At 36.7% G+C, this 26,643-nt stretch overlaps 1 protein-coding gene across 2 annotated transcripts in view; it reads right to left on the bottom strand.

Annotated features, from left to right (window-relative positions):
* Positions 1-12,260: 12,260 nt before the first annotated feature.
* ENPEP (glutamyl aminopeptidase) overlaps positions 12,261-26,643 on the bottom strand; it is a 112,406-nt gene continuing 98,023 nt past the window's right edge. For both annotated transcript variants that reach the window (XM_067036485.1, XM_059066262.2), the window contains exons 14-20: positions 25,754-25,904; positions 24,676-24,749; positions 24,460-24,564; positions 24,201-24,371; positions 22,196-22,336; positions 14,067-14,145; positions 12,261-13,036 (exon numbers count right to left, since the gene is read on the bottom strand). In XM_067036485.1, coding sequence (XP_066892586.1) covers positions 12,890-13,036; positions 14,067-14,145; positions 22,196-22,336; positions 24,201-24,371; positions 24,460-24,564; positions 24,676-24,749; positions 25,754-25,904 — 868 coding nt within the window. In that variant the 3' untranslated portion in view covers positions 12,261-12,889. The remainder of the gene's footprint in view (positions 13,037-14,066; positions 14,146-22,195; positions 22,337-24,200; positions 24,372-24,459; positions 24,565-24,675; positions 24,750-25,753; positions 25,905-26,643) is intronic.

The raw sequence follows: 26,643 nt of genomic DNA, 5'->3' as shown, positions 1-26,643 counted from the left end.
CCAGATACATATAGCAGAGTCAGAATTGTTAACCAGAACTTCTATGGGAAACAACTTTATCAACTAAAATACAGTGCTTATATATAGTTTCTTCTGCCCTTAGTCTTATAGACTCCACTCATTTTCACAGTTACAGAGGTCAGCACTTTTCCCTCCACCCCATTCGTTGAGGTTGGAAATAAATTTGTAATAAGTTAGATTTTTTTGGTCACATTCTGTATTCAATCTGGGATCCTCTGACCTCCTAAATGATTTCTTTTCTAATTTGCACACGTTAATGTTTATTCTTTGTACTGTAAAGTTCTGTGGGATTTGACAAACGTAAGAGATATAGATTTTTCAGGTATAGATTTTGGAGCATCTCTGTATATATGACAATTAAAGTCATGCAGGCATGGCACCCCAAAGGGTAACATGTGGAATAAAAAATAGGAAGGAGTACAGAACCTGGGAAACATCAACACTTAAGGGGCAGGTGGAGGAAGAGAAACCAGAAAAAGAGAACAAGAAAGAGTGGTCAGAGATGTATGAGAGAGAGAGAGAGAGAGCTCTAAGGAAGCCTAGGGAGGAGAATGTCAAGAAGGAGGATGTTAGGGGTTGACTTGTGTCACCCCAAAAATTCATATGTTGAAATTCTAACCCCCAGTACCTCAGAATGTGACCTTATTTGGAGATAGGGTCTTTACAGAGGTAGTCAAGTTAAAATGAGATCTTTAGGGTGGGCCTAATCCAATATGACTGGTGTCCTTTTAAAAAGGGGAAATTTGGACACAGAGATACACAGGGAGAGTGCCATGTAAACATGAAGATAGCTATCTAAGCTATGAAGAGAGGCTTGGGACAGATCATTCCTCCACAGCCCGCAGAAGTAAACAACCCTGCAGACACCTTGATTTCAGATTTTAGCCTTCAAAACTATGAGACAACAAATTTCTGTTGTTTAAGCCACCCAGTTTGTAGTACTTTGTTATGACAGCTTTAGCAAACTAATATAGAAGGAGTGGTAGGTTATTTTGGTTGTTAATGATTGTTCACATAAGATAAGAAATGAAAACATGCCCATTGACTTAGCAAGAACCATTTCAGATGCAAAAATTATAATGTGGTGGATTGAGGAATGAATAGTAGGTGACCAAGTAGAGACTAGTCATAAGCTTTTGCTTTAAATAAAATTGGTGATGCAGGAAATGAAGGCAGTTTGTTGAGGCTCTCACCACTTCAAACTTCCCACTTAGTTGTACTTGATTCTCTTTCTACTTCTAAACACCTTACAGTAGAAAAATCAAAATAGTATTTCTAATTCTTTATTTTCAGTATTTTATTTCTCTATTAAAAAAATTTTAGTGGTTCTGTCATGACTTTGTTAAAGTAACATTTGTTAAGTAGAGCACAGGGTGCTGGATGGTGAATCATGGTACAACAGACCAGTAGAGAAACTGGAAGAGAGGAGTATATTACTCACAGGTCCTGGAGGAAATACAAGGCATGTCTTGACGGGCCACATGGGGAGGTCAAGGCAGAGTGCAGACAGAACAATAGGAGCTGGGGAACATGCTTTCATAAGGGTTCATGGGTGGAGTGCTTTGGGGTTCCCTGGGCTAAGGCAGAATTGGTCAGTTCCGACCAAAAGAGCAGGGTTTTGGTAAGTTCCATGGGGGTTTTATCTAAGAAACACACAAGGTCCTGGGAGGAGGGCAGACTGTTGGATACAAGGGCTATTGCGGCAGTCATATCAGGAACTTAATTTGTGACTTTATGGGTTGTTATCTAGGGTGTGTGCTGCATGAGGGGCTTGTATCAATTTAAGGTCCCTCTAGGCCACTTGGTCAAACAAAATGATGCCGAGGCAGCAGTACCATGAAGTAGTTTACCTGAACTCTTGACAGTTTCCTTAGTTGCCTATGGGATAAAGGCCTCAGGTTAACTTTCAGGACGTCACATATTCTGGACCCTACTGCATAAATTCAGGTTTGTGATCCTGCATTGTGATCCTGGTCCCTTCCTCTCTTCTACATTATATCAAGTTTATTAAAAACTCTGGCCATGGGGGGCTTCCCTGGTGGCGCAGTGGTTGAGAATCCGCCTGCCGATGCAGGGGTCACGGGTTCGTGCCCTGGTCCGGGAAGATCCCACATGCCGCGGAGCAACTAAGCCCGTGAGCCATGGCCGCTAGGCCTGCGCGTCCGGAGCCTGTGCTCCGCAACGGGAGAGGCCACAGCAGTGAGAGGCCCGCATACCGCAGAAAACAAACAAACAAACAAAAAACTCTGGCCTTTTCCCCCCAACTTTGTTGTGTCCCTCTAGTTGTATCTTACTCATCCTTCAATATAAAATTTAAGGCCTAATTCAGTTAGGACTTGGCCAACTCTTTTTTTTTTTTTTTTTTTTTTTTTTTTTGCGGTACGCGGGCCTCTCACTGTTGTGGCCTCTCCCCTCGCGGAGCACAGGCTCCGGACGCGCAGGCTCAGCGGCCACGACTCACGGGCCCAGCCGCTCCGCGGCATGTGGGATCCTCCCGGACCGGGGCACGAACCCGTGTCCCCTGCATCGGCAGGCGGACTCCCAACCACTGCACCACCAGGGAAGCCCCACCCTAATTCTTAATTCTTCTTTTTTTTTTTGGCTGCATTGGGTCTTCGTTGCTGTGCACGCTCTTTATCTAGTTGCAGTGAGCTGGGGCTACTCTTTGTTGTGCTGCGCGGGCTTCTCATTGCAGTGGCTTCTCTTATTGCAGGGCACAGGCTCCAGGCTCACGGACTTCAGTAGTTTCAGTATGTGGGCTCAGTAGTTGCGACACGCAGGCCCCCAGAGCACAGGGGCTTCAGTAGTTGTGGCTCGCAGGCTCTAGAGCTTAATGTCCCCTGCATCGGCAGGTGGATTCTTAACCACTGCACCACCAGGGAAGTCCTTATCACCCTAATTCTTTCTTTTTTTTTTTTTTTTTGTGGTACGAGGGCCTCTTACTGCTGTGGCCTCTCCCACTGCGGAGCACAGGCTCCAGACGCACAGGCTCAGCGGCCATGGCTTCACGGGCCCAGCTACTCCGTGGCATGTGGGATCTTCCCAGACCGGGGCATGAACCTGTGTCCCCTGCATCGGCAGGCAGACTCTCAACTACTGCGCCACCAGGGAAGTCCTCACCCTAATTCTTGAGTTTGCTTTGTGCATAGCTACACCCTTGACTTAATATTTATAATTTCCTATTATCTATCGACAGTGTCTGGTTTGAAAAAGATTGGCAGTTAACAAAACAAGGCACAACTAAAACTATGGCCATATCTGTAAGGTGTATATGAAATCGAAGTGCGCATGTTGGATCTTGTATACTTAAATCTTATTCTTTATTGCGTCAAATTAAAGGCCCTCCTTCCTCAATACCAAAATGAAATATGAAAATAAAAACATCCACTTGAGAAAATCTAAGCATGGCAGTCAGAACCAGAATTTAGGGTAGATTCTGGGGCAGTGTTACATGCAGCATGAATTTGGTGAATGAGGTTAGGAGATCAGATCCCAGTTGACCACTAGGACTCTTCTCAGCTAACTGCTGAAAATATTGCTCTGTTCTATTCTCGTTATGACTGCACATTTGATTTAAAAGTTTAACCTAAACTTTGATAATTTATATACAGTCATTGACTAATCTTAGCTGGATACAGAGTATAACCTATCACTCTATATTTGAAAGAAAAAAAAAAAACACAGCCCTTTACTTACCCCAAATTATGCATGTGTTAGTTTACCAGGAATTTTGTCTAAATTTTTTATAGCTTCCTTCTTGATAAATTTCAAGTTTAGACTTTCCTGAAAAATCAGAGCATTGAATCTCCTTATTTTCTTGTTGTGGGTGAATCTTTCAGGAACAGCATACATTTATTTGAGCTTTTATTGATTCTTACACCTAGACCTTTAATTCCTTGGATAGGAATCATTTACACCACTCAGGGTTAATCATTGTCATAATGTTGACATAGATCCTTCCAATTATAATACATCTTTAATTCTAATCTTGAAGCATTGATTGCAAAGGTATATTAATTAAAGTTATAGATTTTATGATACTGTATCAAGAGTTTTATATTTTCCCCTAAGAGAAGATAGCTGAGGAGGAAGCTTAGCAATATTTTCTCTAAATCTTTTACAGGCTAAAACAACTGGAGCCATGCTCTACATCCTATAATTTTGGACCTTAATAATTAGCCTATGTGTTGGATGCAAAATTATCTATCTGGGAAAATCTTACCATTGTACAGTGGTTCTACTTTTGGAATGGAAGTCTATTCAGACAGCTGCTTCTCAACTTTCATAAGAATATGTCAACATTTCTCTCAGTTTGTCTGTCTGTTAAAGTAACGAGAGAAAATCTGTATTCAGACTCACTACTATTTTGATAAAACATCAAAACTCAGTTGAAAATAGTATTTTTGAGAGGTTATCTGAAGAATATATAGTCCCATTTCATTTCTCTAGAAGTCTTAAAATTTAACTTTTGATTAAGTCAGATATCAGTTAGCTGAGAATTGACTTTTGAATTTAGCAAGTCCTGATCTCAACAAGCTCACTTTAAGTGGAATGGTGGGGATTAAAGCCTGATTAGAATGGGCTCAAGGGAGAAATTTTAGATGAACCTAGACAACTCTGTTTTGTTTTGTTTTGTTTTTGTCTTTTATTTGCAGATAAAATCTTGGACATAACAAATGCTGTGTAATATCGGTTGAATAAATAAATGAGTATCTCTAAGTATTTATCTAAAAGGGATCCCTGATAGTGGAATTGCTAGGTCTGATAGCATACCTATTTAAAATCTGATAATTTCTGCTAAATTCTCCTCTAAAAAAGAATGGACAACTCTTTAGAGAAAATTTGCAGTAAGTAGGAGAGATCTGGAAAGAGAAATAGGGTTAAGAGATTTTGTGGGGGGGGGGTTATTTTATTTTGGCAGGAAATAATACCATGGTTCTCTGCTGATGCAAAGAATCCAGTAGATAAGGACACACTGATGGTACGAGAGAGGACATAGATTTATTAGTGCTGTGCTTTGGGAAGTTGAACAAAGATGAGACCTAGTGCATTGGCCTTAGGTAGGAGCTCAGCCGTAATAGAAGAGAAGGTAGAGCATATGGGAATGTGAATGCTGGTATCTTATTCTGGTGTACAGGAACATCATAATTTATTTAAACTAGTAACTGCCATAGGTTTTTCACTTTCAGGAGCTCTGAGGTGAAAATCCTTTCATCCTTGTATACCATGTGAATGTCTTTATATAGCATCTAAAGGATAAATCTCTAGAAGCTGTATTGCTGGGTCAAAGGAAAAGCATATTTAAAATTGTAAAATATGTTGCCAAATTCCCATTTAAAACACTGTTCCAATCCACACTGCTACCAGCTGTGGTCAGAGGGCCACTTCCCCATCCCTGCATCAACAGTGAATTTTACCAATCTCTTTAGTTTTGGTTGATCTGGTAGGTGAAAAATGGTATCTCTGTTTTGATTTTGTGTATTTTGGGATATTCTTTCTCTTTTTTCAATTTCTGGGTGGCTTTTAAAAACATCTTATTGAGACATGATACACATACCATAAAATTCACCCGTTTAAAGTATACAATTAAATGATTTTCAAGGTTCATATATGTTATATATCATGTATCAGAATTTCATTCCTTTTCCATAATATTGCATTACAGGTATATACCATCTTTCTTTTAATCCATTCATAATTTGATTTGTTTCATTTTTGACTATTACGAATAATGTTGCTATAAACATTTGCGTACAACTTTTAGTGTGGGCATATGTTTTCATTTTTCTTGGATATATACCTTGGAGTAAAATTGCTGGATCCTATACTAACTCTATGTCTACTATTTGGAAGAACTGTCACACTTTTCCAAAGCAGCTGCAGCATTTTAAATTCCTACAAGCAATGTATGAAGGTTCCAATTTCTCCATATCCTTGCCAACAGTTGTTATTGTCTGTCTTTTTTATTATTACCATCCTAGTGGGTATGAAGTGGTATCTCATTGTGGTTTTAATTTGCATTTCACTATTGGTTTGTAATGTTGAGCATCTTTTCATATGCTTACTGGATATTGTTCATCTTTAGAGAAATATTTATTCAATTCTTTTGCTCATTTTTTAATTGGGTCGTTTGTCTTTTTATTATTGAGTGTACGAGTTCTTTATATATTCTGCATACCAGTCGCTAATCAGATATTTGATTTACAAATAGGGTTGTCATCACTTTCCTGATCCATTTACTTGCATTTTTTATTTTTATTTTTTAGCAGTTTTGTAGTTTTAGCTTTTAGGTCTATGATGCGTTTTGAGTTAATTTTTGTGTATGGTGTAAGAAAGTGGTCCAACTTTATTTTTTTGCATGTGGATATCCAGTTATCCCAGAATCATTTATTGAAAAGACTATTTTTCCCCACTGTATTGTTTTGTCAAAAATCAAATGACCGCTCCTGCAAGGGAGAGGGTGCACGCGCAGCGCCTTCCGCCCAAGTGGAAGTTTTCGTGGGGCAACTGAGAAGGACACAGTTAAGATGGAGTTTCCATCCCAGTGAGTCTGAGGGCCAGACCGTGACCCCATAAAGCATGATCTCCTGTCCAGACTGTGGCAAAGATGTTGAAGCAACTTTCAAATTCTGCCCCTACTGGGGAAAACCTTTACCTACAGAGGAGCACGAGGGGTCCCAGACCTTTGTCAAGCCGTCTATGTCATCCTCCCAAGCTTGGACTCCTCCCCTGAAATCTACATTCATATATATCAAGACTCCCTGCTTGATATCTATTGGATGTCCCATAAGTGTCTCTGCATGCCCAGAACTAAGCTCCTGATATGACTGCCACCCCCCACCTGCCCCTTCCATAGACTATCCCATCGAGGTAACAGCAGTTCAGTTTCTCAGACCATGGAGTCGTCCTCAAGTCCTCTTTCTCTCACACCCCATGACTGCAGCTCTCCAGCAGATCTCATCAGCTCTCCCTTTAAAAGTCAATGCTAAGGACTCCCCTGATGGCACAGTGGTTAAGAATCCACCTGCCAGTGCAGGGGACACAGGTTCTATCCCTGGTCCGGGAAGATCCCACATGCTGCAGAGCAACTAAGCCCGTGCGCCACAACTACTGAGCCTGCACTCTAGAGCCCACGAGCCACAACTACTGAACCTGTGTGCCACAACTACTGAAGCCTGTGCACTTAGAGCCCCGTGCTCCGCAACAAGAGAAGCCACCACAATGAGAAGCCCATGCACCACAGTGACGAGTAGCCCCCAATTGCCTCAACTAGAGAAAGCCTGTGAGCAGCAACGAAGACCCAATGCAGCCAAAAATAAATAAATTTATTTTAAAAAAAACTCAAAACAATCAAATGACCATATACATAAGTATTTATTTCTGGACTCTCAGTTCTATTCCATTGACCTATGTATCTGTCCTTATGGCAGTATCACATTGTATTGGTTACTGTAGCTGTGTAGTAAGTTTTAAATTTGAGAAACATGAGTTCTACAACTTTGTTCTTACTTTGAAGATTCTTTTATTCTGTGTTCATTTCAATATGAATTTTATGATCAGGTTTTCAATTTCTGCAAAAAAGCAAGCTGGGACTTTTTAGGGATCATGTTGAATCTGTAGGTCAATTTGGGGAGTATTACCGTTTTCACAGTATTAAGTCTTCCAATCTATGAACTTGAGATGTCTTTCTGTCTGTTTAGATCTTTACTTTTTTTTAAACAATGTTTTCTAGTGTTAGGTCTACGAGTCTTGGACTTCTTTTGTTAAATTTATTCCTAAGTATTTTATCCTTTTAGATGGTCTTGGAATGTAATTAATTTTAATTTCATTTTCTTATTTTTCATTGGTAGTGTATAAAAATACAATTACTTTTTATATATTGACCTTGTATCGTGCAACTTTGCTGAACACATTTAGTGGTAATCATGTGTATGTTTGTGTGTGTGTGTGTATGTGTGTATTCCTTAAGATTTTCTATGTGCAAGATCATGTCATCTGATAATAAAGATCATTTTCCTTTTTCCAATTTGTATGTCTTTTATTTCTGTTTCTTACATAATTTCCCTTGCAAGAGCTTCCACTACAGTGTTAAGTAAAGTTGCAAGTGAGAACATCCTTGTCCTGTTACTGATCTTAGGGGCAAAGCATTCAGTCTTTTACCTATATGTGTGATGTTAGCTGTTGGTGTTTTTTTTAAAAATTTAATTAATTTATTTATTTTTGTCTGTGTTGGGTCTTTGTTGCTGCGCATGGGCTTTCTCTAGTTGCGGCGAGTGGGGGCTACTCTTCATTGTGGTATGCAGGCTTCTCATTGCAGTGGCTTCTCGTTGCACAGCACGGGCTCTAGGCATGCAGGCTTCAGTAGTTGTGGCTTGCAGGCTCTAGAGCACAGTCTCAGTAGTTGTGGCACACGGGCTTAGTTGCTCCATGGCATGTGGGATCTTCCCCAGGCAGGGCTCGAACCCGTGTCCCCTGCATTGGCAGGCAGATTCTTAACCACTGTGCCACCAGGGAAGCCCCCTGTTGGTGTTTCATAGGTGCTCTTTATCAGGTAGAGGAAGTTGCCTTCTATTCCTAGCTTGTTTTATCATGAAAGGGTGCTGGATTTTGTCAAATGCTTCTTTTGCACCATTGGTATGATTATGTGGTTTTTGTCCTTATTCCATCAACATAGTATATCATGTTGATTGATTTTCATATGTCAAAACAATCGTGTGTTCTTGGGTAAATTCCAGTTGGCACTTGGGCATGGTCTTTCATCATTTTTCTTTGTTGCTAGATTTAGTTTGCTAATATTTTGTGGAGGATCTTTGTGTATACATTCAAAAGGGATGTTGACCTGTAGTTTGGGGGTTTTTTTCCTTATGATGTCATTGCCTAGTTTTGGTATCAGTTTTGGTATCTGTGATCTCATAGAATGAATTGAGAAGTTCACTCCTCTCCTATTTTTTGCAAGTTTGTGAAGGATTGCTGCTAATTTTTCTTTAAATGTTTGGTAGAATTCATTAAGGAAGGCATCTGGTCCTGGGCTTTTCTTTGTGGGAAGTTTTTTTTTTTAATTACTAAATCCATCTCTTCAATTGCTATAGGTCAGTTCAGATTTTCCATTTCTTTTTGAGTCAGTTTGATAGTTTGTTTTTCTAGGAATTTGTTCATTTCGTCTAAGTTGTTGACAATACTTAATTTGTTGGGGTATGGTTATGCATAGAGTTCTCTTTCTTTTTATCTCTAATTTGGTAGTGATGCTTCCTCTTTCATTCCTGATTTCAGTAATTTAAGTCTTCTCACTTTTTTCTTGGTGAGCCTAGCTAAAGGTTTGTCAGTTTTGTTGTTCTTTTCAAAGAACCAATTTTCGGTTTCATTGTTTTCAATCCGAAATCCAGGCTAACAGAGCAGCCTCTATATGAAACATTGCTGGATGTAGGGTGGCAGAAGAAAAATGGCAAAACATGTGCTGACTCAGTATATTTCTGCCTGAAACCGACATAGATTACTTTCATTCATATTTCACCAGCCAAAAGCAGCATACCCATGTTAGACTTCAGTGGGGTAAGATAATGGAATTCTCTCCAGGGAGGGCCAGTGACTATTAATGAACAATAACATAATCTGACACACTGCCTTTCCTTAGTGCCTTTGGTCGCTTAGGTTTGGTTATTCCTGAACCCAACTTTATTCTCCAAACGGGTGTCTTAAATGGGGACTAAGAGATATCATAATAGTAACAATAATAACTTCTAATGTTGAGTGATTATCATTTCCCATACATGCGTCCTTTACATGTATTTTTGCATTTAATCCTCACAACAACGCAGTGAGGTAGTGATTATTTTTATCCCCACTTTATAGATGAGGAAACTGAACAATAGAGAGATGAAAGGCAAGTAGTTGAGATTCAAACTCAGGTCACTTTAATTTTAAAACTACATGTTTCTGCTTTAATATGTGGTTAAGTACATAGATTCTGGTGATAAACTGACTAGGTTCAAATCCTGGCTTATGCCAGATACTATTTTTTGGCCTTGGGCAAGTTTTGTGACTTCTCTGTTTTCCATCTGTAAAATGGGGATATTAACAGTACCTACCTCATGGGGTTTTTGTAAAGTTTAAATATAGAAATTGATGTATGTGGAGTGCTTGTGTTTAGAACAGGGCTTGGTATAAAAAGGAGTTTGCTATTATTACGAGTATTAGTATTATTACTACTATCACTATTATCATTATTTAGCAAAGCTTTGGATAGCTCTGCTGGTTATCCTACTTTCTTCCTTCTGTTCCCTGCTTCTTAATCCCCTTTGAGAATTACCATTCTAGATTTTTGTTCCCACCTTATATTTATCTATTTTTGGACTAACACTTCACCAACATGGAGGGTAACTGTAGGAGTACCATTGTCTTCAACCCAGCTGTATATCTCTGCTTCCCAGAACTTCCCTGCTGGTCACTTTTATATTCATAGTTTATTATTTAAATTCCTACTTTATATTTATGTGGGTGCACAGCAATGATGTGCAATATAGAAATAAACTGCCTAGGGGGAGGCAATCATTATTACTGGCACTGCTTCTTGCTACATGACTTTGCTGATCATTACTTCGAGTTAATTCTTTAAAGCTGATGGTTTACTGTGGTTTCATTTTGGATACAACATACTGAATTTTTTCCCTGTAAAAATCATGACACAACCAAGAAAGCACAGTAGCAAACTGTTCTTGTCATAGATCTGTCTATTGGTCATCAGCCTTTTAAAAACCAGGTACTGTTTGAGAAGGGCCTGATTGGCTAGTGGTGTCAAAGCGAAGTGTGCACAGTTCTTTTTCACATGGGCCAAAGAGAACTAAGCAGTTCATTCTCAGTTTTAGTGCTTAAAGTGGAATGGAACAGAATGACTTGTAGACAAGTTGGAATTTGTTTCATTTACCATTCCCCTCAAATTTATATTTTTCTTTTAAGAATTTATTACATAAAGTAGAAGGATAAACGATCCCACTTCCTTATTTGTCCACTTGATACAATACATAGACTTCAAGTGCTGGTTTTGATTGCGGTCAATTTGAAGTTAGGGTGTTAATCCCCATGAGGATAGTGGGATTTTTTTTTTTTTTTTCCTGATTTATGATGTTAATGTGTTTTTTTCCTTCTGAAGTAATTTAAAATAATACTTTAAAAGTTTTAGTCTGAAAATTTATTCTTTTTTGTCTCCCCCTACACCCAGTCTACATTTGAATTTGCCAGTTTAGCTATGTGGATTGAAAAGTGATAATTAAGAGACAGTGATAGGAAGGGTTACAAAATTTGAGAGTCCTTGATTAGGGCACTTTTTTTTTTTTTTGTGGTACGCGGGCCTCTCACTGTTGTGGCCTCTCCCGTTGCGGAGCACAGGCTCCGGACGCGCAGGCTCAGCGGCCATGGCCCACGGGCCCAGCCGCTTCGCGGCACGCGGGATCCCCCTGGACCGGGGCACGAACCCGCGTCCCCTGCATCGGCAGGCGGATTCTCAACCACTGCGCCACCAGGGAAGCCCTAGGGCACATTTTAATGTAAAGTCAAAGCTAAGATTTTGATTGTTCCCATGTGCTTCAATTATCATCAAACCAATCTTAAATTATCTTATACTTCTGAAGGTTCCAAATAAATTTAAATGTCCAGATATAGCAGATTGGAACATAGTAATTTACCATCTTTTCTGCCTACTGGACTTGTATTGTGGATCTGCTAGGCATCAAGTGCCATATTAAACATGTCCTTGCCAACAGCTTCTACAAAATTGATGTCTTTAATCAAGTCATGAATATAAATTTGATCAATGCTATTCTGTATGGATTAGGATCTAAGGATTTACGCATAAAAGTTATATATAAGAAGATATAGCCTCACATATGCAGAGTCATGTTGGAGACATCCACGGGTTTCCTCATTTTCACACTTAGATTGCTAGGTTAGGTCAAAGCTAAATTCTAATTCCATATAGTTTTATGGAATAATCAGCCTTCTCTCTCTCCTAATCAATTTCCAGTTATTTAGCCCTTTTCCCTAAAACCCATGGAGTAGAGTTAAGCACTATCTTCCGTTTAATTTCATAGCTTATTTGAAGGAGCCTTGTAGGGAATGGAGCAAGATGACAGAGTACCAAGCATGAAAAAGACTGGGTTCTTGAATCTTATTTGCCTCCTGCTAAATTATTTGGCGGATGCTGCAGTCGTTATTATTCAAGAGTAAAGTGGCACTGGAAAACAATGTATTTTTTCAAGGTAATCATTTAGACTTATTTTAAAAAGGAGAGGAGAGTTCTTTTTTGATTTTATGAGAACAAAGGCAACAGTCAGGCATTTCTTTGGCTAACTCATGCAATCCTAGAGTAAAATTTAAGCCCAGGTTACTTTGATAGGATTTAAAGGAGTAAAACATATGTGAATACAATGATATTAGATCTGTGTAATTCTGAATTATAAAATAAAGATTAAGATGATAATATTGGTCCCTCAAGTACTGGTATTTAAACTTTAAAAATCAATCAAGAGAGAAGATTAAGTGGTTTTTCTTTTGTACTAAAAATGTAAAGCTAAGACCAAATTGTTCTATTTTCACAGATTTAAGATACAAAGAATGATATTTAAAGACATTAAAATGGCTATTAAATTCTCTTCAGTTTGTAAAGAATCTCCTATGAAGTACACTTAGAAGAAATCCCTGAGTACATTAACTACTCTATTAGTATCTTCATAAACAAAGAGAAACAATTTAAAGTACTTAGCAAAAGCAGTATCTGTGTTTAAGACTCCCTCCAGAGTGCTTGTAAATTAGGTCACCAAATATTTAACGGGAGAAACAATACAGTCACAAAATTAAAGTATGATATTTGAACACATTAACCATTCAAATCAAAAAACCAATCTCTTATGGTGTCTCTGTTTTGTTTTAGCCACTCGATATTGTTTTTCACTGTTTCTAGCACTTGCTTCCTAGGTTTTTCTCCTGCTCCAGCTTCTGGATATCTTTTGAAAAAGCTCTCCATCTACAAAAGAGAAGGAAATAATTAAGAAAGTGATTTTAAGCCCTATTATTCTTCAAGGATTTTCTTTACACTCTGGATTTATTTTCTTCTTCCCTGGACATTCAGTATCACTGAATAACATTGAGATACATTTTCTGGTGTATCATTTAGATAGAGCCCATCTCTCAGATTAGCAATCATTACCCATGGCTTTTGGACACCTGGCAGCATGTCACACAAAAAAGGCCCTGATGTATTGGGGAAGGAGAGCAGCACACAGGTGGCTGGCATGCTCTTTCTGCTTCTTCAGGTTTCTCAATTTTCTGCACATTCCCCAAGGTGTTCCCTGGAAAATCTGGTCTGTGGAATGATGGCTTTGCTTAGCCTTTCATTCCAGGAGTCTGGAGTATTTTAATACGCGTTCAGTTCATTTATTGAGGGCTCATCAAAAAAATCTCTGTTAAACTTGGTTCATTTTCCCTCTTCCCTCCAAAACCCTCCCCCAAACTCCACCATAGTAGTATTTGCTATTTATAAAAATAAGAATTATTTTGTTTCTTGATACAGAGGAATGTAACATTCCAGTATCTAATATAGGTACTGAAAATTCATACAATCTCTATTTGTGCAACATTAATGAACGTTCCCTACCCCCCTGGGAATTGAGATATTTGAAATCTGGAAGATTTGAGCTTAGTTTTGAAATTCCAAAACTATGAATTCAGAAAGGAATCAAATCTTGACCGGCTTATCCCAGGATTACATTTACCTGGAAAGGGGAGACATACTGTTCATGCTTTGGTAAACCAAATGGTCTCATGGAGCCTTCTAATCCTCCCAAGGCCTCACGTTTCTCAACTTTTAAACTTTATTTCTTGGTTGTTTGAATTTTTCTCAGTTTAGAAAAAACTAGGTGTACATTTAAGTATATATAAGAATTATTTCTTTTTTCTTGTCTTCTGGGATCTGAATAGAGAAAATATCACTCTTCCTAGAAAAAAAATTAATTCTGTTCCTTCCTTGACAAGTATAGAGGAATTTTTCTTCATACCTGCCAGAGTTGTAGTTCATTGTTGAATGGCTCTGCTATAGTGACAATCCGGCCAAGGTTTCTGTTATTGAGTGTATATCTGAAGAGAAATTTAGGGGAGGAAAAGGGTATATAAGTGCCCAGAACTTTAAATATTTTCTCTAAATGCAGACATATCCTTTTGTTGTTGTTGTTGTTGTTGTCGTTTTGCGGTACGCGGGCCTCTCACTGTTGTGGCCTCTCCCGTTGCGGAGCACAGGCTCCGGACGCGCAGGCTCAGCGGCCATGGCTCACGGGCCGAGCCTCTCTGAGGCATGTGGGATCCTCCTGGACCGGGGCACGAACCCGTGTCCCCTGCATCGGCAGGCGTACTCTCAACCACTGCGCCACCAGGGAAGCCCAGACATATCCTTTTTATTTTGGGAGTTTTTTTAAAAGTAACTTTCAAAGTACAAAAAGTACAAAACACAGTAAGTAAACATATTTAATTTAAAATCCATTCAGGAGAAATTCTCAGCAAATTCTACACTTCTTTTTGTAGACATATCCACACCACTTACTCAGAGATGGTAGACTGCTTGTTAAATTCCCCAAATCTGTTCTCCTTTTTTTCTGCACACATGAGAACCACAGTCAGATGACATTTCTCAGCCTTCCTCATAGCTAGGTACAAACAGGTGATCCGGTTCTCATCAGTGGAATATGAACAAAAGTGATATGTTCGGGGCCTCCCTGGTGGTGCAGTGGTTAAGAACCCGCCTACCAATGCAGGGGACACGGGTTCCAGCCCTGGTCCAGGAAGATCCCACATGCTGTGGAGCAACTAAGCCCGTGCACCACAACTACTGAGCCTGTGGTCTAGAGACCACGAGCCACAACTACTGAAGCCTGTGTGCCTAGAGCCCGTGCTCCGTAACAAGAGAAGCCACCACAATGAGAAGCCCACACACCACAACAAAGAGTAGCCCCCGCTCGCCACAACTAGAGAGAGCCCACGCACAACAACAAAGACCCAATGCAGTCAAAATAATAAATAATTAATTAATTTTAAAAAAGAAGAAGTGATATGTTCAACTTCCACCTCCTTGCTTAAGTAAAGGGAAATTGCTTGCCTTGGCCTTTTTTCCCCCCTCTCCTTCTTCCAAACTTCAACCACACAGATAGAATAAGGTCAGACTACCCTAACAACTTGGAATGCTCACTTCAGGAGACCAACCTGAGTGAGAAATAATTATTTATGTCCTTTAAGCTGCGTTTCTGTGTTTCTGTTACAGCAGAATACTCTATCACCTTTATCCTAACTAATACTCTATGTGTCTTCCTGCAGGTACAGGAGTTTGAATATAGGCTATTTATTCTGCTTTCAAAAAGCTTTATTAGCTGCTTACATATTTGGGGTTATGTTCTATATCAGCCTGCTAAGCAAAGACACTTGAAGCTGGGTGCAAAGATAGAACTTTAGAGATATAATATTCTATTCCTATCTGTTCTGCATTTTCTCTCTTAAAGAGCAAGAATCAGAAATTTCCTTATAGACCAAAATACAAATCATTGTAATACAGGTAAAAATTTCATCCCAATTAATCACAGTGTAAGAAAAATAATCACAAGAATTATGTATAAACCTTGAACTGTTGGAATGTTGGGGAAAGATAAAGGAAAATATATCAATATATAAAGGTAAACATTGGGAGAAATTTTACATTTAAAATTTATCACATAACAGAAGCAGAAATCGTGAAATAAAAAGTAATAGTTTGTCACATACACATTACAAAATTTTATACTAAAGAAAAACTGCCATAAAATTAAAAGTAAAAATTTATTATTTTGTTTTAAAAAGAGCAAATATTTTCACTGTAAAAAGAACCCTTACAGATTGGTAATAGGGAGAAATATACCAGCATGAAATTAGCGAAGGAATGAATAAGCAGTTTTCAAAAGAAACATAAAGAGAAAATGTACTAATGGAAACAGATGAAATGTTCTAATAATTATCCACAATTTCAGTATACTAGGTCCAGTGTTCACTCTTATCAGACACCATTGAATTTAAATCCATTATGTCTTTCATCTCTTAGAAATCTAAGGCAAGCAGTTTCCCTTTACTTAATGTCATCAGCCGTTATCCAAAATGTAAGAATCTCAGTCACCTGTGCTCAACACTGTGCTTATAATGTATGTACCTCCTTGCCTCTGACTTAGCTGTCTAGAGCTGCCCAACCTCTCAAACCCGCCACCTGGCCCTCTGGAACTGCCCCTTTACAGGGAATACTACTTATTTGGAGAATGTTTATTTTCCCACATCCTCCGTAGCACCAGGTCAGAAAGGGAATTGGTGTGGTCATGCTCCCCATTGTGGATTCCAAACCATTATTCCTCCACTCTCTCTTTAAGAACCTCTGTTCCTTCAGGTTATTCCCCTTCATCTCATTTATGATACACTTTGGCACCTGACTCCTATCATCCTTTCTACTTCAGGCCATGATTTCAAGGTCCACATGGATGAAGATATAACAGCTTACCACCTTAGTTTCTTGACCTCCTCATTTCCAATGGTATTTTCTCCACTTTACTCCAGCCACCAGTTCCCATCATCATACCTTGTGATTATCCATAGGTACTCTGACTCTAAAACTATTAATTTATGCATGCTCCATGACATAATTTACCATTCACTTTCCACTATGACTATTCTTTGACTTTATCTGGATTTCTGACCCATTGGCCATCCCTACCTCTACTTTCTTCTGGATCATCAGCTCTTCCTTTGCTTTCACTTGTTTCCTTATATAGTTTAGATTCCATGGTCTACCATTTTCAGTAACATTTTTACCTAAGCCCTAAGCTCCCTTATACTTCAGTAATTTGAGTCTGGCAAAACTCCAGCTTTGGGTGAAATTAACTGCTCATTTCCTTTGTTTGTACCATGTGGACACATTGTGTCGAGGGAGGTCACCCAACCTCCCCCATATTGTTTCACTATAAATTCATGGCTGTCAATCTTAAATGGGCCCTTCACATTGACAATCCTGCATTATCCTGGTCAACTCATTCTCTTCCTCTTTGAATTGCCTTTTGCAAATGTTTTCACTCTCTTAAAACCTCTTCTTCCCTTCTTCCTCAAATGATCTTGTCTTCTAATTCACAGAGAAAATACATAGTAACCTCTACATCTTTTAGCTTACAAACATAAATATACCTGTTTCCCTTCTATCATCTGTGCTTTGGTTCCTATTTCTCCCTCACTTTTTCAAAAACATTAATTAAAAAAAAATCTTTTTCCTGTCTTACATATTAAATCTCTCACTCTTCACTGGATCTGTCTCATCAGCTTTTAAGTATATTAAACATATTAAAATATCTTCCATATAAAAAAAGGGAAAATCCTCTCCTTTGATCTAGCATCACTCTCTTAATATCTTCTCTCAACCTCCCCATTCATAGTCAGACTTTTCAAGAGGCTTCTCTACATTTCTTGCCTCCACTGTCTTACTACTGACTGATATATTGATTTGCTTCCATTTGAGTTTTGCCCCCACCACTCCACTGAAAAACTCTTTCTGAGTTACCAATAAGTTTAATGAGCATTTTTATTCTTTGATTTATTCAAACCTTAAGCAGCATTTGGCAAGGGACTCTCACTTCCTTGAAACAATCTCCACTTTTAACATCTCAAAGGAGACTCAAAAGGCAGATATATATACATAGATATAGATAAATAGATAGATAGATAGATAGATAGATATTTCTGAACTCATGGTTCTTCTGCAAACCTTATCTTTTCTGGAAATCTAGACATTGTATTCTTGTCACCTCACTTGCCTCCCATTTCTAATCTGCCAAATTCTAAATGTTCTTATCTTTTTATGTTCACCATTACATCCATAGTACAGTCTCTCACTATCTTTGGCTGGGACTACTCCAGTAGCTCTATAATTGCTTTCCCCAAATTCGCTCTCATCTGTGCTTTACTTTACCACCAGAGCTTTCTTTTCAGAGTAAAATTGATCATTTTGCTTTCTTACTTAAAACCCTGTAGTGACCTTAGCATTGCTCTTAGAACAAAAACCCAAATCTTAATGTGACTCTGAAAAACTTAGCCCTTATCTTTCCTCTTTTCTGATAGTAGGCATTCAGCCAGGAAAGCTTTGCCTCCTGTTCATATAATTCACTCCTGTCCTTCCTTCAGAATTCAGCTCGATCATCACTCCCTTAGGAAAGCCCTAACCTTCAACTTCTCTTGACTTGGTCAGTTTCCCCATTACACTCTTTCAGTGTTCCCTGAACCTCTTCTATTTATAGTTATTACAGTTTTAACTGTACTACATGTATTTGTGTGATTCTTTACTTAGTATTGATCTTCATTATTAGACTCTAAGCTCCATGAGAACAGAGAACCAGATCTGTTTCTCCTTGTATACTATTGTACCTTGAGTACCAAACACTGTGCCTAGCACATAGTAGATGCTCCACAATATTTACAGGATGAAAGAATTATACTTTAAAATGATACCAGTTTTCATGTGCTCAATTAGCAAGAATATTTTTAGATGACAGCACTGAGTATTGGCAAGGGTTGGAAAAATAGGCAAAGTTAATAGTAAATTTTCTTGTGGATGACAGTTTTACAGCATTCATCAGAAACTCTAAAAATAAACACATCCTTTAACACAGCAATATTACTTCTAGTATTATTAGTATCCTAAGGAAATTCTCAAGGATGTTCAAAGAGAACAGAGATTCAGTTTCAAAGATGTTCATCAGTACATCATTTATACAGTGGAAAGTTTGGAACAATTTTATTATCCAACAGATGGAGATTGGCTAAGTAAACTAAGATGTATCTACACATTGAAATATGACTGAGAATTTAAAATAACATCGAAGAAGCATACTTAAAGACATGAAAAGATACCCACAATATAGGATAATGTAAGAAAAAGCAGGTTATAAAACCATATGTCTAATATAATTCCATTTCTGTAAATGAACAGCCGTAGAAAAATGACTCAAGGAAAAACAGCAGTGTGACAACAGGTTATTTTTAGGTGGTGGGATTATGGGTGATTTTTGTATCCTTATTTTTGCTTATCTGTATTTTGTGCAAAGCAATACACACCTATTTTATAATAAGAAAATTGAGATTTTAAAAAAGGAAATCACACTAAGTTCCTGTAGTGATCTTTTACAGATTCAAAGAAAGTCTGTTATTACAGGTAAGAAAACAGTTTTTCCAGTGACTTTCTATAATTTCTATAATATTCCTCTTCTGTTTTGTTCTTTGTGACTAAAAATTGAAGAATATATTTAGAAACTAGCAATGAATAGATTGAATAAAAACTGCAACTACCTGTATAAATATCAGAAATATAAAAACAAAATATGTTCATTCCAAGAAACCATCATATGAAGTGTACCATTTAAGGGGAAATATGCTGTATATTTATCATATTGATTACTTTTAAAACTAAAATAAGGATTTAATTATATCTTAAATATTTTGAAAAATAATTATGTAAAAATAATCTTGGATTTAATATTTACATAAGTACTATTATGTTATCCAGAAGAAGTGCTTTTGATGCACTTAAAACTTTTAGTTAAGTGCTTATTAAATTATCTTGTTTATGAGATACTGTTTAAATGACTTCAGTCATGTCCCATTGACTTAATTTTTCATTCATAGTCATAAATTAAAATCAAACTTTATCACACCACACTATATTGGCTTATTGAGTTCATTCAACTTCATAGTTTCGTGTAAGAGTTTAGTGGAATAAACAAAAGCAAATAATAATTTCTGAAGTATCTTTGGAACGTTGTGGTTAAGTCTCAAACTGGAAAGGACATTAGTGGTGTGGCCATCAGCTGTCATAAAAATCACATAACAAAAGCTTTATAAAAAAGCAGCTTATTTATTTTAAGATGACAATAAATTGTTCAGAAACAAAGGCAATAAAACCACACATTCTGAAGTCTGGAAAACATTTAAAAGTTTGAAAATATTTGGGTAAGGGAAAACATTTAAAAGTTTGAAAATATTTGGCTAACGCTTGGCTCATTTCTGTTTAAATTGTCTTATCCAATTTTATTTTTTTCAAACTAACTGTAATTAATATAGGGCTTTTTTGTATCTGACATGTGTTTATTGTATAATTTTATGTTTTAGGCTATTTGAAATGATATGTCATGAGAATTAGATCATTAGACTATGAAGAAATATTAAAAGCCTTGGGAGAGGGTTTTGGAACTAGCACTGCAAATAGTTCATCAATTTGTTTTTCCTGAAAATTTCAACATTAGGTCTAATAGATTTATTTTAAGACCAACTGTTTATGACTTTATGGCAATGTAACACCTGTTCTTTTTCCTACTTCTTAATTCTTAAGAGGTATAACAATGAACTAATTTTTTAAAATTAAATATGCATTATTTGAAATAACTCACATGACAGCAATTCAAATAAGCCTTGAGAAATATTCTGTTTAATAAACAATAAGGAAGTGCCCACTTTATTATGCAAAATAGAATATTATTTACTTATATTTTCACAATAATTTAATAGTAAGCATTGTTCTTCATCTACATAGGTTTCTTACAGCATGTACCAAAAAAAATAGTTGCATAGTCTTTTCGATTAAAACAAAATACACAGTACGTGTCATTAGGCATATATCTTTCAAAATGGAAAGTACTACCTTGCATAATATGAACTATTACCTCCAGATAACATGTTCTCAATAGGTAGATTTAATTCTAAACCAAATAGTTTATTGAAACAATTATAAACAAATGAACAGAGCATCATATACACACCACACACACACATACACAAGCATGCAAATCAATATTCATAGAAATGGATGAGCAGTTACATTCAATAGTTGCAAGAATACAAAAGGCAAAAATTTATCACAAGTAAGCAAAAGCAATGTAGGGTATCTTTGTTGAGAGCTAGAGATATAATTTGGATCTCTGAGGGATAAGAAATGTGAATGAACATAATGGCACACTGGTTAATTGTAGGGTAAAAAAGAGTATAAAAATAAAAAGTTATCTTTGCAGTTAGTATTTCAGATAGGGTGGTCATTATGCACTATGCAGTGCTGAAGGGAAGACAGGAGAGATTAGGAGATGACAGAGGCCATTTCTTGGTATGGGGATTACAGATGGTATAGTTCTTTGGTCAGTGTTTAAATATTTGTTTGGGACATATCTATATTTTATACTCTGTCAAAGAAGTATCTTTTTAATGGAAATAAGCATTAAATTTAGAGGATCAAGACTAGCAACATTTCTTCCATATGAGGCTGAAGAAATAAGAAATTTAGGAAAGCATCTCTTTAGCTCATTTGCTCATCTCTTGTCCTTGCTACTTATTTTAAAACTGCTATTGCAGGGGAAATATAGTTTGCTTTTAAGAAGGGAGGAATTGGGAGATTGGGATTGGGATATATACACTATTGATGCTATGTATAAAATAGACAACTAATGAGAACATACTATATAGCACAGGGAACTCTACTTAATGCACTGTGGTGACCTAAATGGGAAGGAAATCCAAAAAAAGAGGGGATATATGTATATGTATAGCTGATTCACTTTGCTGTACAGTAGAAACTAATATAACATTGGAAAACAACTATACTCCAATAAAAATTAATTTTAAAAAAAAGAAAATTTTCAAATACCTAAAGCTTAATTATCTGGTTAAGGGTGGCAAAAGTTATCCATATGAACTCAGTAAGATGTAGGGCTCTAATGGGAACCCAGGTCCAGGAATTAGCATTCCATTTTCATTAAAAGTTAATTGAGAACTAAATATGTGGCTGGCGTTATTGCTAGGTGCTAGCACAATAGGCAGAATTAACTTGTTTTAACCAAACTAAAAATAATGCTTAGTCATCTTTGCAGATTTCAAAATTCTGTTCATCAGTTGGAAACACTACTTTCCAGAAAAGGAATTATGCTTAAAATTAACTAGTATATTGCTTCCCTGGAAGGAAAATACCATGATCCTTACCTCTGATGAAATGCCATTTCAGATATCATATAGATGTCAGAGAAAGTACAGAAAAGAGAAAAAGAAAGAACTTGTAGATGGTATCAGACAAAGAGAACAATAAACCATTATCTGATCATCCCACCTGTTGACTAGATATTCCCAGTTGAGCTGTATCCAATTCCAGGCCATAGTCTTCCCATAGCTATTATATGAGATGTATCGAATGACTGTAAACACATCCTGAGTTTTAATAATATTTGAGTCCTTGAGCAAATCCAGATATCTAAGAGAAGCCAAACAGAAACACAATTCAAAATGAACTTTTAGTGTCCACCCTTAGTTAAATTCCAATAGAACATCTCTTTCATTCCAGTAATTCAATTCTTGAGTCACCAGTTGACACAGTCAATTAAGTAAGACAACTGATAAAACACAATTTAATATTTTCTAAAATATTTAACTGTTTTTAAAGAACAACCTATAATTTTGAGGACTAGTGTAATGTAAACTTTAGGAACATTTAAATTATTTTGGAGGTACTAAAAACAACCACAATTTCAACTATTAATTTAAAAAATTAATTGTATTTATTTAATAGAAGCACTTCACCCATTTTACCTGGTTATTCCATTATACTAAAAAAAACCCCAAAACCCAGTAAATTAAAGGGAAGTACTTATTACTTTATACGGCATTACAGTTAAGTCTTATTTGCTCTTCCCTAGATTGTAAAAAAACAACTTTCTAATGTAACTTGTATGGTTGGATTAGTTGGCTATAATTCTGGTATAATGCAAATAAGTGCAAGATAAATTAAGTGACCAAATCAATAGATTTTTATTAAATTTATGCCATGGCTGTACCCAGAGGGAATATCTGAACATGCTCTGGTAAACTTCCAGAAACTGCACTGGTGTGGTGGGCTCCTGAATTTTGTACAATTTATCTCTTATCCTCTAGTTCACAAGAGTCTTAGTAAGGCATCTAAGTACTTGCTAATTTTCTCATCATATACAGTTAGCACAATGCCATCAAAGTAATGAATCAATATAATGTTTTGTGGAATGTCAAGATGATCAAGTTCTTGATAGACTATCTTAGGGCCGAGAGAAGGAGAATTCACATATAGCCCTAAGGTAGATTGTGAAAGTATATTGTTAGCCCTGCTAAATAAAAGCAAACTGCTTCTGGTAGTCCTTACAGATTGGTTATTGCATTGTAATTTACTATTTATATTCTGCCTCTCCCAGGAACCTATAAGTTTCTCAAGGATAGATTTCATTCTTGTTCATTTTTATTCCCACAATCTATATACCTGTACATAGAAAGGACATCTTAAGTTTAAATGAATGAAGTAAATAACTCAGAAACCATAACTAAGCAAAAAATAAAAAAGGCAGAAGCTAGTTGATTTGGGACATAGATGTGGAGTGGGAGAACATTCATAGATGGGCTTCAAGCAGCCTTTGTACCTTCTGAGTGGAATGTAAATACCTTTTGAGTGTGTGTCTATGCATGTTGTGGCAGACACTCCTCTGCTGACAGAGACCAGTTTTGTTCTGGGCTTGTGTCAAGGTATCCTTGATCCTAGGGAAGATAAACTACTACCCCATCCTCAGAGTATCATGATTGGCCCAAATCAGTCAAAGGAATTCAAGTTCATCCTAGTCAGCAAATGATCAAATGGTAGATCCAGAGTATAACCCAGAATGATCAAGGGTGACCTAGTTCTGGATAGTGAGGGGAAGTGGAGATAACTGATCTCTTACAAAAGACAGAGCCTTGTGAGGAGGAGCTCTTTTGCTCCTGTCCTTCTTCCATTGAACGTATTTGTGTGAAGGCAAAATGCTTGGAGCTCTGGAAGTCATAAGACATCCAACATGTCGAGGATGGAAGAAAAGAAAGAGAAAGAGCCTAGGTCTTGGATGAAAATATTGAACCACTGTACACAGCCAGAAACTCCCTACCTCCAGAATTTTTTATATGAGATTACATGTCTTTATGGGGTATTTTGTTTCTTGCCAGGAAAATAATTATTTAATAGATTTTCTTGGAAACATATCATCCATAATTAGCATTTTAAAGAGATTATGACATATAAATTATCAAGTACCATTCACGTAATTTTTTCAAAAGTTCCAGCTTACCTTGACAAAATAGTAACATTCTTCACTGATGCTAATCCATACAATAGCTTTTCTTTTTCTTGAGCTAATGAATTTTTCTGGTATTGCTGAAGAGTGTAGTTCCATGAAGTCTCATTGCCAGAGTTCTGCATTCCATACCGATATACCAGAAGCCTGAGATTTACAGGAAGACTAGAAGAAGAAACAGTATTTCAGAGATTTTAATTCCTCCTTTCTCAGTTTAAAGTCTTCCAGAAATGAAAACATGGTGAACAGTCACCTTACAGTCCCAGTTAGCCACTCCTGAAATAGCTGGGAAGCGTTGTTCAAGGCATCGCTGTCTCCCATCTTGCATGCGAGCCCTAATACAGAGGCACGGAGTAATCTAAGAAAAGAAACACACACAGAGCTGGGGCCTTGACCACTTTTCAACATGTCTTAACATACACAAATGAATACTAAATGAATATTAATTTTTATAAAGGTAAAAAATAACTTTGTGAGGTGGTCTCCAGTATCATTCCATCCCAGGGAATCTGCAATGGGCTTCACTTGATCTCGGAAGTATTTCTGAAATAAAAGCACCATGCAGAGTGAGTAATAATTTACTATTTAGCAACAGTCTCCCGTTTATTATAATCTACAGTTCCCTGTGGTAATCTTTTTCCCTACTAGCTCAGAGAACTTTGGGCCTGTCCTAGGAAAGGGATGTATTAAAGTTTTTATAACATTGCAATTTTACTTCAGTCCCGAACATAAGAACATCCTGGATCACTCTCTATTGTTTTATAGAAATTTGGGTAAGCCCCTTTTAACCTCCACTTCTTAGTTAACATTTGTAATAAATAGAATAACACCTGACATACCGCACTAAGGAAGATTGCTCAAGTATTTATGAAATGATAACTAATATTTGTATATTGGCTTAGGATTTAAAAATGACATTTATATTATATGATTCTCACTATTCCATTACCATAGGCAGCCAATTGCTGACATTCCTATTGTACAAAGGAAACAGACTCGCAAATTTGAAAGTATTTGTCCAAGTTCTTTCATAAAGGAAGTGGAAGAGCTAGAGATTGGAATCCAGAATTTGTTTAAAATTATAAGTGTCCTGCGAAAGTGCTGCAGAAATCACAAAGCCAAGAAAAGCATTTAGAATGACTATCTTATAATAAAATTTCAATGTGGAAATAATAGCAGTAAGAATAAGGAAAATGATGTCATATTTTGATGAGAATGGATTCATTTTAACATAAATACATTAAAAGTAGGATCTAGTTTGTATCTATGGTTTAAAACGTTTATTTAAAATAAGATATTAACTATTGCTTCTAACACTAAAATGCACCTTTAAGTGGTATACTGAACCAGAAATACTGATACATTTCAAGTTGAAAAAACAAATAGCATCTCTTGGATTTTATTAGTCAAGTCATTATAATTTCCTTTGATTTCATTTGGCAGGCAAGATATGCTTTTGTGTTTCCCAGGAGTTCTTTCTCTCAGAAATCTTCCTGTTCTGCTAATGGGTAAACATCTCCTTTCATAAGATATAGCATTAACATTACCTCAATCGTAGGGTATAGCTCTTTATCGTCTTCAAACATGCTAACAATATAGGTTACAGCTGAAATGACTCTCTGCCATGGTAAAAATTCCTCTTCCATTTTGAGATACTTGGTCAAGTTCAGAGCCTCCTTGTAATTTAGAAGTTGAGCTCTAAGAAAGAAAAAAAAAGCCCACAGTAAATTAAAAACCATAGACTAGTTTCTTTTGACTGAAAGTACTAATATAGGGATCATAGACTTCAGTGTTAATGAGAACCCTTCCATTAAACAATTAAGAAAATGCATTACTGTTAAGGCTCAATCAGAGGTTTGTTCACAATGCTGTATTAGTACTTTCATATGTTCAGTAATAAAGGGGAAGACAGAACATTAAGGTGTGCATTTGAAAAATTGCTATGGCAGAATTTTAGATAAAACAAAAGCCATTTAGCTATACAGTTAATATTGACAAATAGAAACTTCTAAATTTTAGGTTCACGAGCTGATGGTAGTATACAAATGCACCTTTATAAGTGTATTGTATTGAATTGTTTTACATTTGATATGAGTAGGAAATATAACAATACTTGAGAATCATGAATGTTTAAAACATTCCAATTGAACTTATATTTCCCATAAAAACATCTCCCTTTTTTATACATTTCCCAGTAATATTGATAAATAAAAATAGATCTTGTTTCTCAAAAAAATGTGAAGTTACCATCGACTTTCAAAGTTTAAAGAGTTCGATTTCTTCCTCCTTAGAAAAGATGTTAGAACCTTTTGAGATAATGTTCTCAGAAATCTGTTATGCCTCAAATTTCAGCCTAGGTTTTGGAAAGAATCTTAGATGGGAATCCTGTCTTTCCAAATTACATTTTGAAAGTTAAAATTAAAGAATAAACTTTAAA

The sequence above is a fragment of the Kogia breviceps genome, chromosome 6 (assembly GCF_026419965.1).
Source record: "Kogia breviceps isolate mKogBre1 chromosome 6, mKogBre1 haplotype 1, whole genome shotgun sequence".
In the NCBI taxonomy this organism is placed as follows: domain Eukaryota; kingdom Metazoa; phylum Chordata; class Mammalia; order Artiodactyla; family Physeteridae; genus Kogia; species Kogia breviceps.
The sequence above is the reverse complement of the archived record's forward strand: the minus strand, read 5'-3'. Positions and strand labels throughout refer to the sequence as shown.